At 50.0% G+C, this 14,352-nt stretch overlaps 1 protein-coding gene across 1 annotated transcript in view; it reads right to left on the bottom strand.

The window, feature by feature from the left end:
• Positions 1–2,544: 2,544 nt before the first annotated feature.
• The window catches only part of VANGL1 (VANGL planar cell polarity protein 1), a 38,548-nt gene continuing 26,740 nt past the window's right edge, over positions 2,545–14,352 (bottom strand). Inside the window, exons 5-8 of the mRNA XM_009274525.2 lie at positions 12,522–12,654; positions 10,245–10,479; positions 8,688–8,960; positions 2,545–5,180 (exon numbers count right to left, since the gene is read on the bottom strand). Of these exons, the coding sequence (XP_009272800.1) occupies positions 8,700–8,960; positions 10,245–10,479; positions 12,522–12,654 (629 nt within the window). The 3' untranslated portion in view covers positions 2,545–5,180; positions 8,688–8,699. The remainder of the gene's footprint in view (positions 5,181–8,687; positions 8,961–10,244; positions 10,480–12,521; positions 12,655–14,352) is intronic.

Raw genomic sequence — 14,352 nt, 5'->3', positions numbered from 1 at the left:
CTCTCAGCACCTCCTGACCCGGCAGTGCATGGACGCACACATGAAAAGGGAATGGACACCCCTGTCCCAGTGGATTATCTGTCAGTACCGGAAAGGACTGTAACCTAAACCCATCACCTTCCCAGTCCAACATAAACTCAGGAGTGGTGTTGAAAGACAAATCAAAGCACTCCACTTGGCCAACTCCCAGCGCGCCTTCCCTTCCTGCCCGCTGTTGTGAGACACCACGTCCTGCTGAGAGATCCCCTTCCCCTCGGACCCACCCCACCTGCCCCGAGCTCCAGGGCCCCCTTGGCTTGCTGCACACACTTTCCCTGGAAGACCTCAAGTTCAATGCCTCCCTGTAACTCCCAGGAGTTCAGATCTGGGGCTGGAACAGCAGCCAGTATGTAGCACCGGAGAAGCTGTTCTGGGGTTTGAAGCCCTGCCCACCTCTACAACCAGATGTTTCACTGAGCTATTAATTTAGCTAACAATGTTGTACGGTGAGGTGTTGCTAGTGCTTCACGCAAGGCTCTGGAGCCAGTTGCCTAAGGTGACAAATCCTTTTCTTAACCCATTTGTTATACCCTGACTGCGCACGGCCCCTTTGCCCCATACCTCCCCACTGAATTCCCCAAAGCTGATGTTTTCTGACCATCCATAACCGTGAGGCCTGGTCTCATCACCTACTGGGGTCAACCAACCTTCTTACGTATTAAGCCACACTTCAGCCACCAAACACTCTACTCCAGTGGTTGTTGCTGTGCTGTCTCACGGTAGCCACAGCCTTATGCCCTCACAGCCAGGAAGAGCACTGCAGGACAGTCATCTCCTTCCCAAGTGACCCCAGTCTGGTATCTCCCTCAGGCAGAAGGTGCTTACCTCTTGTTCAGCACGCCAGGTCCCTCCAAGTGTTCCTTGCCAGTGAAAGCCTCCATCCCCTTTCTGTCTAGAGGTTCAGGTCAGTAATACTTAACCCAGCGTTGCACCTGAGGCTCCCTCGCACCTCAAAGACCCCTGCAACTTCAGTGTAAGACTTGGCCAAACCAGAACAGCACCCTCAGCTCCAATTTCTGCTGAGCTATGCACCACAGCCCCTTATGATTCAGATAGCTGAGCTCTGGGCGAAGGCCAAGGGAACTGGTCCCTCTAGCAAAGCCTGTTCCTTCCATCAGCTTCCACAACCCACAGTGGGAGAGGAAGTGCCACGACCAGCAGCGATCGGGTGTTGATTCGGTATCAGCACTAAGCCACAAATGAAACAGAGCATGCTGAACTCGTATGTAAAGACACAACTCTCAAGGCTAAGATCCTAGGACGAGGCTGATGAGCAGATTATCTTGTTTGTGCCAAATTCCTGCTTCTTACACCTTCCCACAGCACACCTGCGGCCAGCTCCCACAGTGTATTTACCTACACAGCTCCAGTCCATCAAGTAAGGTCTTCCTCTGAGGGGCAGGAAGGGACCAGCAATGGCTGCACACCCATCACAGGCTCTGTAGGGCGGTAGCAGCGTTATTTCCTTTCCCTGCCCACCTCCAGGAGCTGTACTGCCAACAGCCCAGGGCTGGGCACTGACAAAGCACCAGCAGGATGAGGGGGACAGATCAAAAGCAGAGAGATCTAAGGGAGGGCAGGAGGCAGGACCCAGCACAGCCCCATCCCACCCTTCCTGCTTCCTCCTGGGCTTTAGTTCAGCGCTTTGTAGCCTAAATACATCCATCTCCCCCCAAGCAGAGAATCACCCATTTGGATGTTTCTCTCCACCAGTGTTTATACATGTGCTGCTTATCTCCACAACTGTTGCATTCTGTTTTTTCACTGCACAGCAGCATCCTGTGGATTTTTCCAGCAGTCGAAGCCACTAAAGAGATCTGCTGGGCAGGGCGCAGCTGTGAGGCCAGGTACTCCCCGTTAAAAGGGGCTTTCCGGAAGAGCAGGTACCAAAGACTGTCTAGGTAAGAAGGCTGCGCCCACGTTTACCTCGGGCATGGCCACTCGGTCTTTCCGAGCTCTCGGCATGCTGGTGATGGAAACTGGAGGTGGGGAGAGCCGCACCCACAGGTGCTGTTGAGGCGAGATCCCCGCACATTGTTTTAGCAGAGCACAAGCTCGCATCCACACGAACAAGGAGCACTGGCTTTTCCTCCTCTCGACACTCCTCCTCCCCACCAGGTCCAAATAAGGAACTCGGCAATGAGTCCTGCACTTCATAATTCGTGTGCAAACTAGGAGAGAAGACAGGAGGCAGAAAAACCTGTTCCCACTCCAGTCATGCCCCCCCCCAGCTGCATTTGCTCCCCATCATTTGAGATTTCAGGTGTTCAAAGCAGTCACCTACCAGTCTTTCTTCCGGAGTGATAAATGAGTTTGCATTTTACTGTGGCAGGGCGGATCAGAAAGGTCTAGAACAAGAGTGACAAAAAGACAGCCTCAAAAAGGTTAAACCACACGTTTGCAGGGCCCCTCCCAGCCACAGCCAAGGAATGCTTGAAGGCCAGAAAAGCTTTCTTTTTTTTTTTTTGTCTGAAAGGATAAGAGGAAGGAGTGGGACAATCGAATCTGGTTTCAGTTTATTTCCAGAATTTTACTGTACAAAATATGCAAAGTGTAAAACGGTTTTATGTTTCAGTTTAAAAACAACAAAAACCCATCCAGCTATAACTTAAGAGAACCCAGCTTGGAACAGAACAATTTACTAGGCTAGACCCACAGTGCATTAATGTCACAGACACCAGGAATTTGCTCACTTAAAGTTCACAATTAGAAAAGAACAGAAAGACCATGTACCATTGCAGTTAAAGTTACATGTGCAAAGAGAAGGAAAAAAAAAAGAAATAAATGCTGGTTAGTGTCTATTAATTAGAAAACCTTGGCAAAACCCATCTTACTATACACAGTTTGTGTAGAAAAAGAGTATTACACAGTGATCAAAAGAGGGTGAGGGAAGGGCGTTCGCTCCCACCCCCTTCCCCAAGACACGATAATGCTGAATCAAAGAAACAGGCACAGAAGAGTGTAAGATTCCTTCACAGTTACATCTGTGCAGGTAGCGAGCCACAGCATCCCCCCGTGCACGCAGGAGATACCCCCAAGCATCGTTAGCGCTGGTGAGAGGTGCCCGGGAAGCAGCCAGAGGGAAGGATTCCTTCTCTCGGCAGAGCACACGTAGGGCAGGGCTGGCTGCCTGCTGCTCGCAGGGCTTCAGTATGTTGCAGGGATAAAAACGCAGTCTCTTGGAGGGATTCAGAGGGGCGGATAACACCAGCTGTACTGCTGGCGTGGCGGGGACCCAGCTCAGGAGTATCCCAAAGCCACCCACACCGGTCACAGAGCAGTTGTCGGAAACGGCAACTTTTGGTCATTTATCAGAGGCAGCAGCCTGAACGCAGGAGGATGCATATTCCTGTAGGAGACTTCATGGCCCAAAGCCATCTCTTTTAGGAGAACAGAAATTTGGCGGTTTTGGGGGGTTTTAGTTTAAAAAAAAAAAAACAAACAAAAAAAACCAAACCAAAAAATCCCCCAAACCCCCAAAGCGCTCGATCCCAAGAGCGCTTCCTTCTTAACACAGTTTAAACACTGAACCACCGAGCCTAGCTTGAGGCTTTAGACTTGTATAGTGCACACACCTATAAGGGAAAAAGCACACAGTCACACAAGCTGAATGAGAAAACAGACATCTGCTCACACATCTCGTGAACAGCTCTCATACAGCAGGGCAGAACCGAGCGCAACCGAAGAGCAGAGTCTGGGACCAGACTACAGCATTTCTGCAAAAGACTGCAAGACTTTAGTTTTACCTTTGGAAAGGGCAGATTTACAAGTTTTGGTAAGCAAGATGAAATTGGCTTGAATAGGTTTCCATGTTCAGCACAGTATGGATCTTTCCAGTTTCTTCAGCAGCAAGTGCTGGAAACGAGCACATCAAGACTTTTAAAAGCTACTTCTGCAAGGCCAGCTTCAGAAACTGCTTCCCCGCAGCTTTTGGCATACTTGGCAACAGCTGATTCCCGAGGCTTTGCATGGAGATCCTCATCCCAAAGGAAAAGGCTAAGAGGCTCTGTGATGGCTGGGATTTGTTCAGACCTCCCCCAAACTTGTGCCTTATCATGAGTGGCCCCCAAGCTCCAAACTGTAGCCCCAGCACCTCCCATCCCAGTGGATACTTGTTCTGCCTCACTAGGGAACTTTGGGAAAAACACAAGGAGGGGAGGATGGGAGCTGCAGTGACTGAAGTTGCTGGCAGGAAAATTTTTAGAGGCAGAAGTCAGAGGAATAGCTGGCAGAGGCTGAAATCAGATCTGCCTTCCTCTGCAATATCCCCCTTTGGGGTGGGATTGCTCTTGAAGGCACCCAGGACAACCCCAGAAGCAGGAGCTGACCTTGCTCTGTGAGCAAGCTGCATCACACCACCCTTTGACACATGGTGCATCCCACCCCAGCTACGCTGCTGCCTACAGGGCCGCGTGGGGGGCAACGTCTTCCCTCCGCAGGGTGAAAACTGGTAGTTGCAAGCAGCCGCCCCACCTCCCCAAGCTGACCACAGGGGCTTGGTCAGGGACTGGTACAGTATGGAGGGGAGTGCTGAAATGCTTGCATTTCTGAGAGCGCTGCCTGCTCTTCTCCCGTGAGCAGGAAAGGAGTCTGAGACCTGGGGCAGCCCCCCAGAGCCTACACAAGGATGGCTGCAGCCACATGGCAATGAGAGGCGAACAGATGTGCTAACCACCTTTGCCCAAGCCTAGTTACAGGACTAGGTATACAGGCAAGGTATTAAGGGTCTAGTATCTGCCCCTACGCTCCTAGAAGCTGCAATAAATCCAAATCTTTCATTATTTAACCATGAAAGAGAAAGCCTTCCAGCCTTCATGGAAACCCACAGCCATTTCCATCTGCTCTGGAACAGCTGAAAGTCCTAGCTGCATCTGGTTTTGGAAGATCTCAGCATGGCTTTGGATTTAGGCTGTAACAAATCTGAGAGCAAAAAACCAAAGCCTTTAAAGTATCCAAGCAGCATACCTGAGTCACAGGAAAAACACCAACATGGAAAAGAGGAGTTAACCAGGGGCAACATCGCTCCTGGCTAGGCAACGTGGCACCCTGTTGAATGGTTCAGCCTTTAGTGAAGGATGTCCAGCAAAAGGAACATTGTCCACTTGACCACAAACAGGGTTGTCTTATAAACCGCTTGAATTCTAAAAAAAAGAAAAAAAAAAAACAATTCCCAGCCAGGTACAAGCATCCAGGAGAGGAGAATATGTGCAAGAAGACAATGCAGGATAGGAGAGGCATTCAGAGGAAAACAGCCTGCGCTTGGCTGACAAACCCTACAAGCCTTATTTATGCTCAGCTCTTGGCAAGCTCTGCAGAAGTAAGGACTACAGGATCTGGATCAGAGCTTCATTTCCCTGTGACTCGATTCTTACTCATTAGCTGGCTATAAACAGAGTTAAACAAAACAGTCTGCTCTCACCACTCAGTATTTTTATAAAGAGTCTGAATTCCTATAGATGCCACAGATCCATCTGTGGGTCTCAAAGCACTTGATGACAAGTTGAGTTTAGCCTCACAACAAGCCAGCGAGGTAGGTATGACAGTGGTCCCCTGATTTTGCACAGAGCGGGGAAACAAGAGAGATCCTGAAAAATAAAATGTCATTTAAAAAAAAAAAAAACAGAGAATACTCAGGAGTCCCGATTCCCCTTTTAGTCTGTCCTCACCCCTAAGCAGGTTGCATCTCTAAAGAGACTGTCTGAGAGGCCAAGTCCTCTCTTTCAGATTTCATCGGGCAAAGCACTCACACGCTGCTGACACAGGGAAGAATGTTTAATGTAGGAGTTATGGCCCCCGTTGACAGTGTCCTTTTCGGCAGCAGGCAGAAAAGGCAGCACTGAACCACAGGACACAGATGAGGAAACAGACTCGGAGCGAGCTCATGCCGCTTCCGTCTGGTTCTCCATGTGTTCAAGGATTTAACACAATTAAGACATGAGTTTCCTGAGCAGATACTGTCAGACAACCCCCCTTGTGGGGGAGGGAAAAGGAAAGGGGAGGGAAATCCTGGGAACGTAAGAAAGTTTTGCAGAGGTGCCTGAGACAAGGTGCTCCCATGCACATGGCATACCCAAGCCCCCGGCAAGGTGGTTCTTGTTCTGGCTTCACAGAAATGAGCCAATTCAGCCACAGGCAGTAGCCTCCACACAGGCGTAAGTGCTCCACAGTCTCCCAAGCTACTCCCAGTCTCTCCCACCTTGCTGGTTACGCACATCATAAAAGCCAGATACATGCATCTTTAGGAGAGCCAGGTGTGAGATACTATATGCTCCCCTTCCTTTTCTTTAAGGAGGGAATAAAATAATCTATTTTTTCAAAATAAAATACTGCGAAGGCCACAGTCAATAAAGGAGTCCCCGTACAGACTACCAGAAAGCCTGACCTAGAAAGAAACCCAAACACTAAGTTTAGAGAAGGGAAAACTCTACGTACTTCCCATCCTTTAAGGGATGTGGGCCTGATCCTGTCACGTACTGCACCATCTAGTTCTTCACAACCATGTCTGGCGTATTACATGGAGAAGACAGGATCCAGGTGACTACCATGCACTTGTAAGAAAGGTGCAGGAGACTGCAGGTGTCACTTGGATGGGGAATCACCACTTTGGACCCTCGCTCACCAGGGTGTTCCCTTGATCCCAAGAGGAACATCCACAGGTGCTGTTGAACACGTAGCTCCATTGCTGCTGAAGTTGGAAGAGGCTGGACCCTCCTGCTTAAGGCGGCTGCTCCCTCCCACCAGCTTGTGGTGGGCACTGGCCAACCCACACCAGCCATGCCATGCAGGCCTGGCAAAGACCCACTCCCTGGCCTTAGCCGGGCCACTTTGCACTGGTGGGAGTGGGGGGCAGCCCCATGAGCTGGTGAAGGAGCCCAGGGAAGGCCTGGGGAAGGCCAAAGGGGACAGGAAGGGCTGTCACAGGCCCCCTTGGAAGACGATGCACCCTGGCAGCGAAAGGTACTGGCTTACGTACCTTGCTGAACTAGGGCCCTCTGTGTTAAGACATCTGTATGGAGGGCAGGTCAGCTCCTGCCTGATAGAGATATTTGCATGGCAAAAGACTGGGCAGAATGAATCAAGCGTTTGCGTTCACACATGCAAATCCACCACCACAGAGCTGGGGGGGGGGTCTCAGAGGGACCTGACTGAAGGCAGGTCACTGCCAGCCTCCGAGCTGGCTCCAGAGTCACACGATGCCCTGTGCCGGCAATCAGACTTCAGACACCAGTTTAGGCTCATCGTTAAAAGCAAACCTTTCAAAACTCCGCAAACCTCAGATGACAAAAGTCACACACGAAAGCTGCACTGATGGGCAAAGGCAGCCTTAAATTGCAGTTTGGTTTGTAAGAGCTACGCATCTCTTGTGGGAGCAGATCCCGACATTGAGAAGAAACTCCTGCAGTACAGAAAGGCCAAGAAAGGCAGGCAGATTTTCAGCATTCAGACATAGTTTGGTATTTCTTAGCTATAGCTGAAGGCATACGGTGGGGAAGGACACACTGCAGTGTTTCCAGAGCACAGCAGTTCTCCAAAGCAAGTGCACGTGGCAGAGGTCAGCCCTTCCCTGGCTCCTCTCCTCAAGGAGGGAAGTGCTTTTGCCCATCTTTCCTCCAGATGCACTCGAAGCCGGCTGGAGAAGGAGGGGCACATTCCTGCCTGCACCCCCCTTCCCCTCAAAGAGGCTGTCAGACATAGGGAGGGTCTGTGATTTATCTGAGGAGGAGCCAGCTACTTACCTACCCTGTCCCAGTGCAAATATGCAGCCCTTGCAGGTGCAAAAGGAAGCGGCGGTAAGACAGACCCTGAGGGGACCGTGGCTGGAGAAACACATTCGGAAAGCCAGACAGAAGGGGACAGAAACGGGGAGCCTTGGGAGTGCCCGACACAGATGCAGGCAAGCAGGAGAGAGTGAAGCAGGTGAGAGATAACAGGGAGCTGTGTCACACAGAACAGTTTCACTAACAAGCACTGGTAAAAAAAAAAAAAGTAAATTAAAGAGCTGCAAGATGGGCTGATCCAGTTCAAGACAAGCAACTTCAGAGACACAGAGAGCAAAACCATCCCACTATACTCGTACAGGTCCAGCACTGACAGAAGAGGGCACATGGAGAGGAGGAAAAGAATAAGTCTTCAGTCTCCAGATTAGGTGGCTCACAGAAACAGCCCCCTCACACCCACCCTTTGATACCCTCTCCTCCCTGAGTGAACAGGGACTGCAACCCTCCCCGTGCAAGCAGGTTTCTATAGTGGAGAGGTGAGCAACGTGCTCTCAGAAACAGCTACAGGTAGCAAAGGCAGAGACACAAAAGCGCAGGCGCACGCACGGCGTAAGGCAGCACTCCAACAAAAATACCGACATTGCAATCGTGCGGAGAAAGAGAGAGCGTGAGATTTACAGTATGCCTGGAAAGGGGCGGGGGGGGAAAATCTGTTCTGTCTCCAAGGCTGAGCTAACCGAGCCAAGTCACCCTGTCGCCTCTTAAGATATTTCTTTCTAGATAAGATATCCCAACTCCCCCCTCCCCTTTCCAAATAAAGTGCAGATGGTCAAATATTACTGGTCCATCATCTGCCAGTTTCAGTCAGCATTGGGGAAATTAAACCCAAAAGCACAATATTGAAAAAAAAAAAATCCCCAAACAACCCACCCTCAAAATCCCTTAGACTGAAGTCTCAGACTGTAAGCGGAGGACAAATTTATGAGATTTAGGGTCTATGAACTCTTCCGAGAGTTTGATGAAGGGGATTTTCTTCACATTAACAACAAGGCTGAAGTCCAAGCACTTGAGAACAAAAACAATGCCGTCTTGTAACCCGCTTGTGACTGCTTCCTCACTGACAAGCGTCCACTGCTTGGAGAACCAGCGATCCCTGTCGTACTGGAGGGTTGGGCCCGGGTTGAGGTAACGCTCCAGGAATGCCTGCCAAGAGAGGGACATGCGTTAGCACCAGCCCCGCAACTTGCTCTGTGTCGATGCTCTCTTCCCATCCCCAGCTACAGCTCTGCGAGCACAGGCATGCTGTGCTGCAAAAGGTTTCGGCTTCCGCGCTTCAGAAGACATCCTCTCCCCAGTCCCTCCTAGCTTTTCAGACCCCAGGAGCAGGCACAACCACCAGGAGATCCTCTTTCAGTCCATCCCAGCAAGCTTGCAAAGTCATAGCCCCAACTTCTGCTGTCAGCACTGCCGTCCAGCAGCGGTTCAGCAGAGTAGGTCATTTCTTCCCTACCAGCCCCATAACCCATCCCAAAATTGCAGTCCCAGACAGGCAGATGGGATAGCTGGCCCTCCCTTCTTCAGACCAAGCTAACGTGGAAAGCAGAGGTTTCCATGTTTGCAGCCTTACTGAGGCTGCAAAACTAAAAGCAGGACAGGGAACGCCGTTTGATGTCACTTGTGTTTTAGTCTCCTTTGCAACCTCAATGGCAGTAGAACTCCCCCTTACATACCTGGGCGAGGTCCCAGGTGGATCCCACTGAGAGGGTGCTAAGCCCCATCTCTTGACAGCATTTCTGTTCTTAGCGTAGTGAGTCCTGGGTAAATGCCCCCGAGTAAATTCTTGCATTTCTAACCCTTCTCTAAGATTGTGGGGTGTTTTCAGAGGGGAAGGTGGAGCGTGGGAGGGGGGATCATGTGACTTGTTTCCCTCATCATTCAGTCCCTCCCTGTGTCTGCAAGTCAACAGTCCCAGTCAGGGCATGAAGCAGCAAACTGACATTTAATCAAGTGGCCCACAAATTAGAAACACTGTCAGACAGACAAGGATTTAGGCAATAATTAGAAGCAGTCCAAAATGCAGCACTGCAGAGGGGACAAGAAAAAAAAAATTAAAAAAATTAAAAAAATAGTCCTTTGCAGGTTGCCACCTGCATCATGCTGCTACCATGAGCCAGCTGGGAGAATATGCTGTGACTCAAGGCCACCGTCTCAGACGTCTTTGGTACTCCCTTTGCTGAACTGGATATGAGAACAATTATCTCATAGGCACTTTCAGGTGAAAAAAAAAAAAAAAGACAGATGATGCTGTAGAGGAAACATTACTTCCCTTTAAGACCTGATGCAACCTATAATGCGCTGATCATATCACAGGCAGCAACTATGAAAACCTCCACTCACCTCCCCTGACAATTTTCTGTTCTGCATGCACACACAGATGTGCCATCCCTTTCTCCCTCCTTCCTGCACCAACGTTAGAGAAAGCATTACCTTTGGTGTCATGTTATTGGTGATGCAGAAGGACAAGTGTTGCAAGATGCTCTCCATGCTGTGGTACTGTTGCTGGCGGGTGGTGCGAAGGTACTTCTGCAGAGCTCTTGCCATGGAGGGGAAGATTGCCTGGGCTGCTTCTCGGGGATCCATCATCTCTCCGGGAGCTTTCTGCTGTTCCTCTGCCTGGAGGCGTTTGATGTGAGTGAAAGCCTCCTCTACTGCAACCACAAGCCTGCAGAAGGAAAATCAGGACAGTAAGAGTCACAGCAAGAGAGGTAGGATGGATCTGTGGTTAAGGCAGAGCCTGGGAGTCAGGATTTACAAGCTCCTATTCCCATCTCTGCCACTGGCTCACTGCCTGCCATCAGACAATTTACATAAAATCTTCCCTCCTGACAGTCTGAGGGGTACACAGCAGCTTTTCTTTCCTTGCCCAAGCCATCCAGCAACTGAGGGTCATAAACCAGGATTAAGACTTTAAAAGCCTGAGTGTCATACTTGGTTCTGCCAACACAGCATAAACATCAGCTACATGACTCAAACAAGACACAGCTGCCCTTGCATTTAATGCATGTCTTTGAAAACAACGGTTCCAGCACACAGTACCGCAGCGTGAAGCATAAGGACGGGCAAGCAGTCAGGAAGGGGCTGGTTATAAACTAGCATGACCCAGGACACAGACTGCTCCGTGACTCTCTGTGCTCACAAGCTGCAGTCTGCTCCGATTTATATCAAGTAGGTACAGACCTTGTGCTGCCAAATGATTGTTCTGCACCCCTCCACTGAACAGTGACGGCGCTCCCGTCTTCACGCCTAACACTGCAGCTAGAGACATCCTCTGCAAACCATTCCTGTGTTGGCACAGGTGAGCAAACACCAAGACCACACCATAAAAAGGCAAGCCAATGCCATACGACACTTCCAAGTTAGCCCAGTACTAAGTTACAAGTGAGGGGCTACACTGCAGCTAGCGAGGAAAAAGTAACGATAAAGGAAGAGTCACCCAACAAAACTCTTTTGCCCCTCCAGACAGGACTTGTTTCACACTAGATTTCCACTCAAGTCACCTACTACTGTCCACGCTGCCCTCAATACCTAAAGCATCTTAAAGCCAGGGGAAGCTGCCTCACGGCGAGCAGAGGTATAGCATACTGCATTCAGACTATATACGAGGATCAGCATGAGAAGCCCTGACCCCCACCCATTTTGTTTAATTTGACTTGGGGGAGATGGGGAGTGGAAATCAGTTTCTAATCTCCTCATATCTTTTTGTTGCAGCTCTGACCTTCCTCCTTTGAAACATCTGGCCTGATCTTCTAGTGACTGATGGTTTTCTCCTGACTAAGCAGCTGTTCTAACCAAACTCAGCAAGTGAGGGAGATGCGCCCAAGTTAGGATGCTACACTGCACGGAAAGGAAAGCTTAAGTTCCTATTGCTCCAAGGCTGGAAGAGAGCCCAAAAGACAGCGGCTATGGAGCACAGATCAGACCAAAGCAGGCTGGGGGGGACACTGTGCCAGCACTTTCCCAATGAAATATAAACTGCCAAAAGAAAACACAAAACAAACCAGCTCCTTCCAGTTACGGCACATTCCTTCCAAACACAGTTCAGTTCAGGGGTGCCTGTCCGTAAGCAACTTGCCTCAAACTGTTAGGTATGTTAACTACAAACTGTAATTAGGCTCCAGAGCAAATAGAGGCACTACCTCGGGTCACCTCAACAAAGCATCAACTCTGCAGCCTAAGTGTGACTGGCAGAAAACATACCTACGTTCCAAAATAAAATGCAACCAGTTCTGGTCACTGGTTTCCTCCCCAACTCACTGAAAAGGCCAAACCGCCCCTTTTAGTAGTCTGCAAACACAAATATTCTCCTTGCCCATGAACAGGCAACACCAAGTGCTCCACTGATCGTGTCCCTGGATTACTTGAGCTGAGACGACAAGCCTGGGCATGGGAGAAATAATGGGATTTCCTACAGCAAGTAACTACAGATTTGTCAAGCACTGGACTGTTCCCTAATCCGTGACATTGCATTAGTTTATCTAGCATAATAAACAGGAGCTTTGCTTTATGCATGCTCTTCAGGTAATTCCAGTCGCAACCTGTCACCATCCCTTGTGCATCTGGGTTTCATATGCTTCTTTGCTGTGACAGATTTACAGCCAACCCCCAGCCCTTAATCACGGGTCCCCCCCTCGTCAGGTTCAGCAAGCCCCATGCGACTGAGCCTCGCAGCGCCGAGAGGCGGCACCCAGGAAGGGACAGCTTTACCTTGCACGGCGTTTTTTCACTCGGCGCTCGTGGTCGGCCTCTTCATAGTAGAGCTCGTTGTGACTGGAGTCCCTGCGACGGGCCGCAGCTGCAATCATGGCACGGGACTGCCCCGAGGCGTTGTTACCTGGGCCTTCAGGAGGCGAGGACGAGCAAAAAGGAGACAAGAAAGGTGGCGTTACTGCCACAGGACTGGGGCTGGGACAGACCAGCACCCCACAGCATCTGTCACAAGTGCTCTGTGGCTCCAGCCTTCACATCCGAGGCTATAAACCCTTCCCCGGTCCTCAGAGGCTCCGACAGAAACCCTGCTAGACAGCACAGGCTTGCAGAAGGGGCTTTGACTTGTGGACGAGGGAAGTTAGTTGGGATGAAGGATCTCACGCAACATACACAAAGGCAGAGGTGAGGTGCACATGCCAAGGATGCAACTTACCACCCATTATATAGGTTTTCAGTTTGAAGGCAAGGGCAGCTGGAACACACCACATTTCAGCAACAAGACAGTGTGAGAGCACCATGAAGTGGGGAGTTGCAAAGAGGAGAAAGACAAACAAGAACATCAAGAGACATGGAGATGAATGAACGAAAGCCAAACTTCAGACAGTTACACGCAGGGAGGATAAACAGGATGCAGAGGCAGCAGGGTCACCTCTAGACAAAGCAATAGGGTTTTCCAGAAGGGCAGATGCTGTCAGAGCAGCAGTCCTGCAATAGGGTAGGCTGGGGTCTATATGCACAGTAGCTCCTCGAGGCTCTCAGAGCAGCACCTGCCATTAGTGCTTCTGTTGCTGCTAACAGATCCTACACAGCTACAGGAACAGGGAAGCTGCAGTCTGCTCTAACACCCGGACGAGTGACAGAGCTGTTTACTACAGGATCTTAACTAGCGACCTTAAAATGCAGTAGTAGGTTCTGCAGTTCCCCCATGAAGCTCACAGCTCTGGCTGTTTGGGCAGAGAGGGGGAAAAAAATTGTTGCCCCAGAAGAGTCTACCAACCCTTTTATCTAGAAAGAGGATAGAGGTGGGTCTACCCAGAGGGAAAGAGGAGAAATCTAGGACAGTTTCCAAACCACCAAGAGCTGCTTTTCTGACTAACTGCTCTGAAAGCCCACACTTTCAACTGGCAGTGGTTAAGGCCAATCAATTGCACAGACATGCTTAAAATTTTCTGCTCATGCAAGGGCAACTTTTTAATTTTTTCCTAAAAAGCACAAACGAGATTCCAAGATAGAAGCTTGAAGCTCAGCAGCGGGAAGGACAAGCATTCACACAGACGGCTTCTTAAGAGTCTGAACACTTCAGACTTTGTTTGACAGCCCTGAAATGGAGGATATGACTCAAGGGAGACACTAGCTCCCAAATTTGGGTTAGAACTGTAATTTGCCTCATTGACTATGCCTGGTGATGAAAATCCTGGTGTTGAAGGTGAGCCTGCCCACTCTGTATAAGAGAGATTACAGCAAGATGTTTCTCCTTCCTAGCTGCTCCAGTATCAAATACAAAAGCTGCCAACAAATTAGGCTGCCTTAATAGCATTACTGTCTTTTCACATGGAGGGTGTAAGAGACTGTCAGGATGCCAAGGTAAGCTGCAGCCAGAACTACACTCTGCTTCATAAAATGGATGGGAATCTTCTTAAGGACATGCCTCTACGCCCGAGATCCCCACATCCGCAAAGGCAGCGGCACTGCACAAGAACAGCCCAGGGAACCGGTACTGCCCCAGAAGGGATGGCAAGAGTTTTCAGGCCCTGGCAGACTTGTGAGCTTGACACTTGGAAAGGCCTGCCAGCCACATCTGGAGCTTGCTCCTGGTTCCTTCTCTTCC

Source organism: Aptenodytes forsteri, unplaced genomic scaffold (assembly GCF_000699145.1).
Source record: "Aptenodytes forsteri isolate BGI_AS27 unplaced genomic scaffold, ASM69914v1 Scaffold379, whole genome shotgun sequence".
Classification (NCBI taxonomy): domain Eukaryota; kingdom Metazoa; phylum Chordata; class Aves; order Sphenisciformes; family Spheniscidae; genus Aptenodytes; species Aptenodytes forsteri.
Note: the sequence above shows the minus strand (reverse complement) of the source record. Positions and strands in the feature narration are given on the sequence as shown.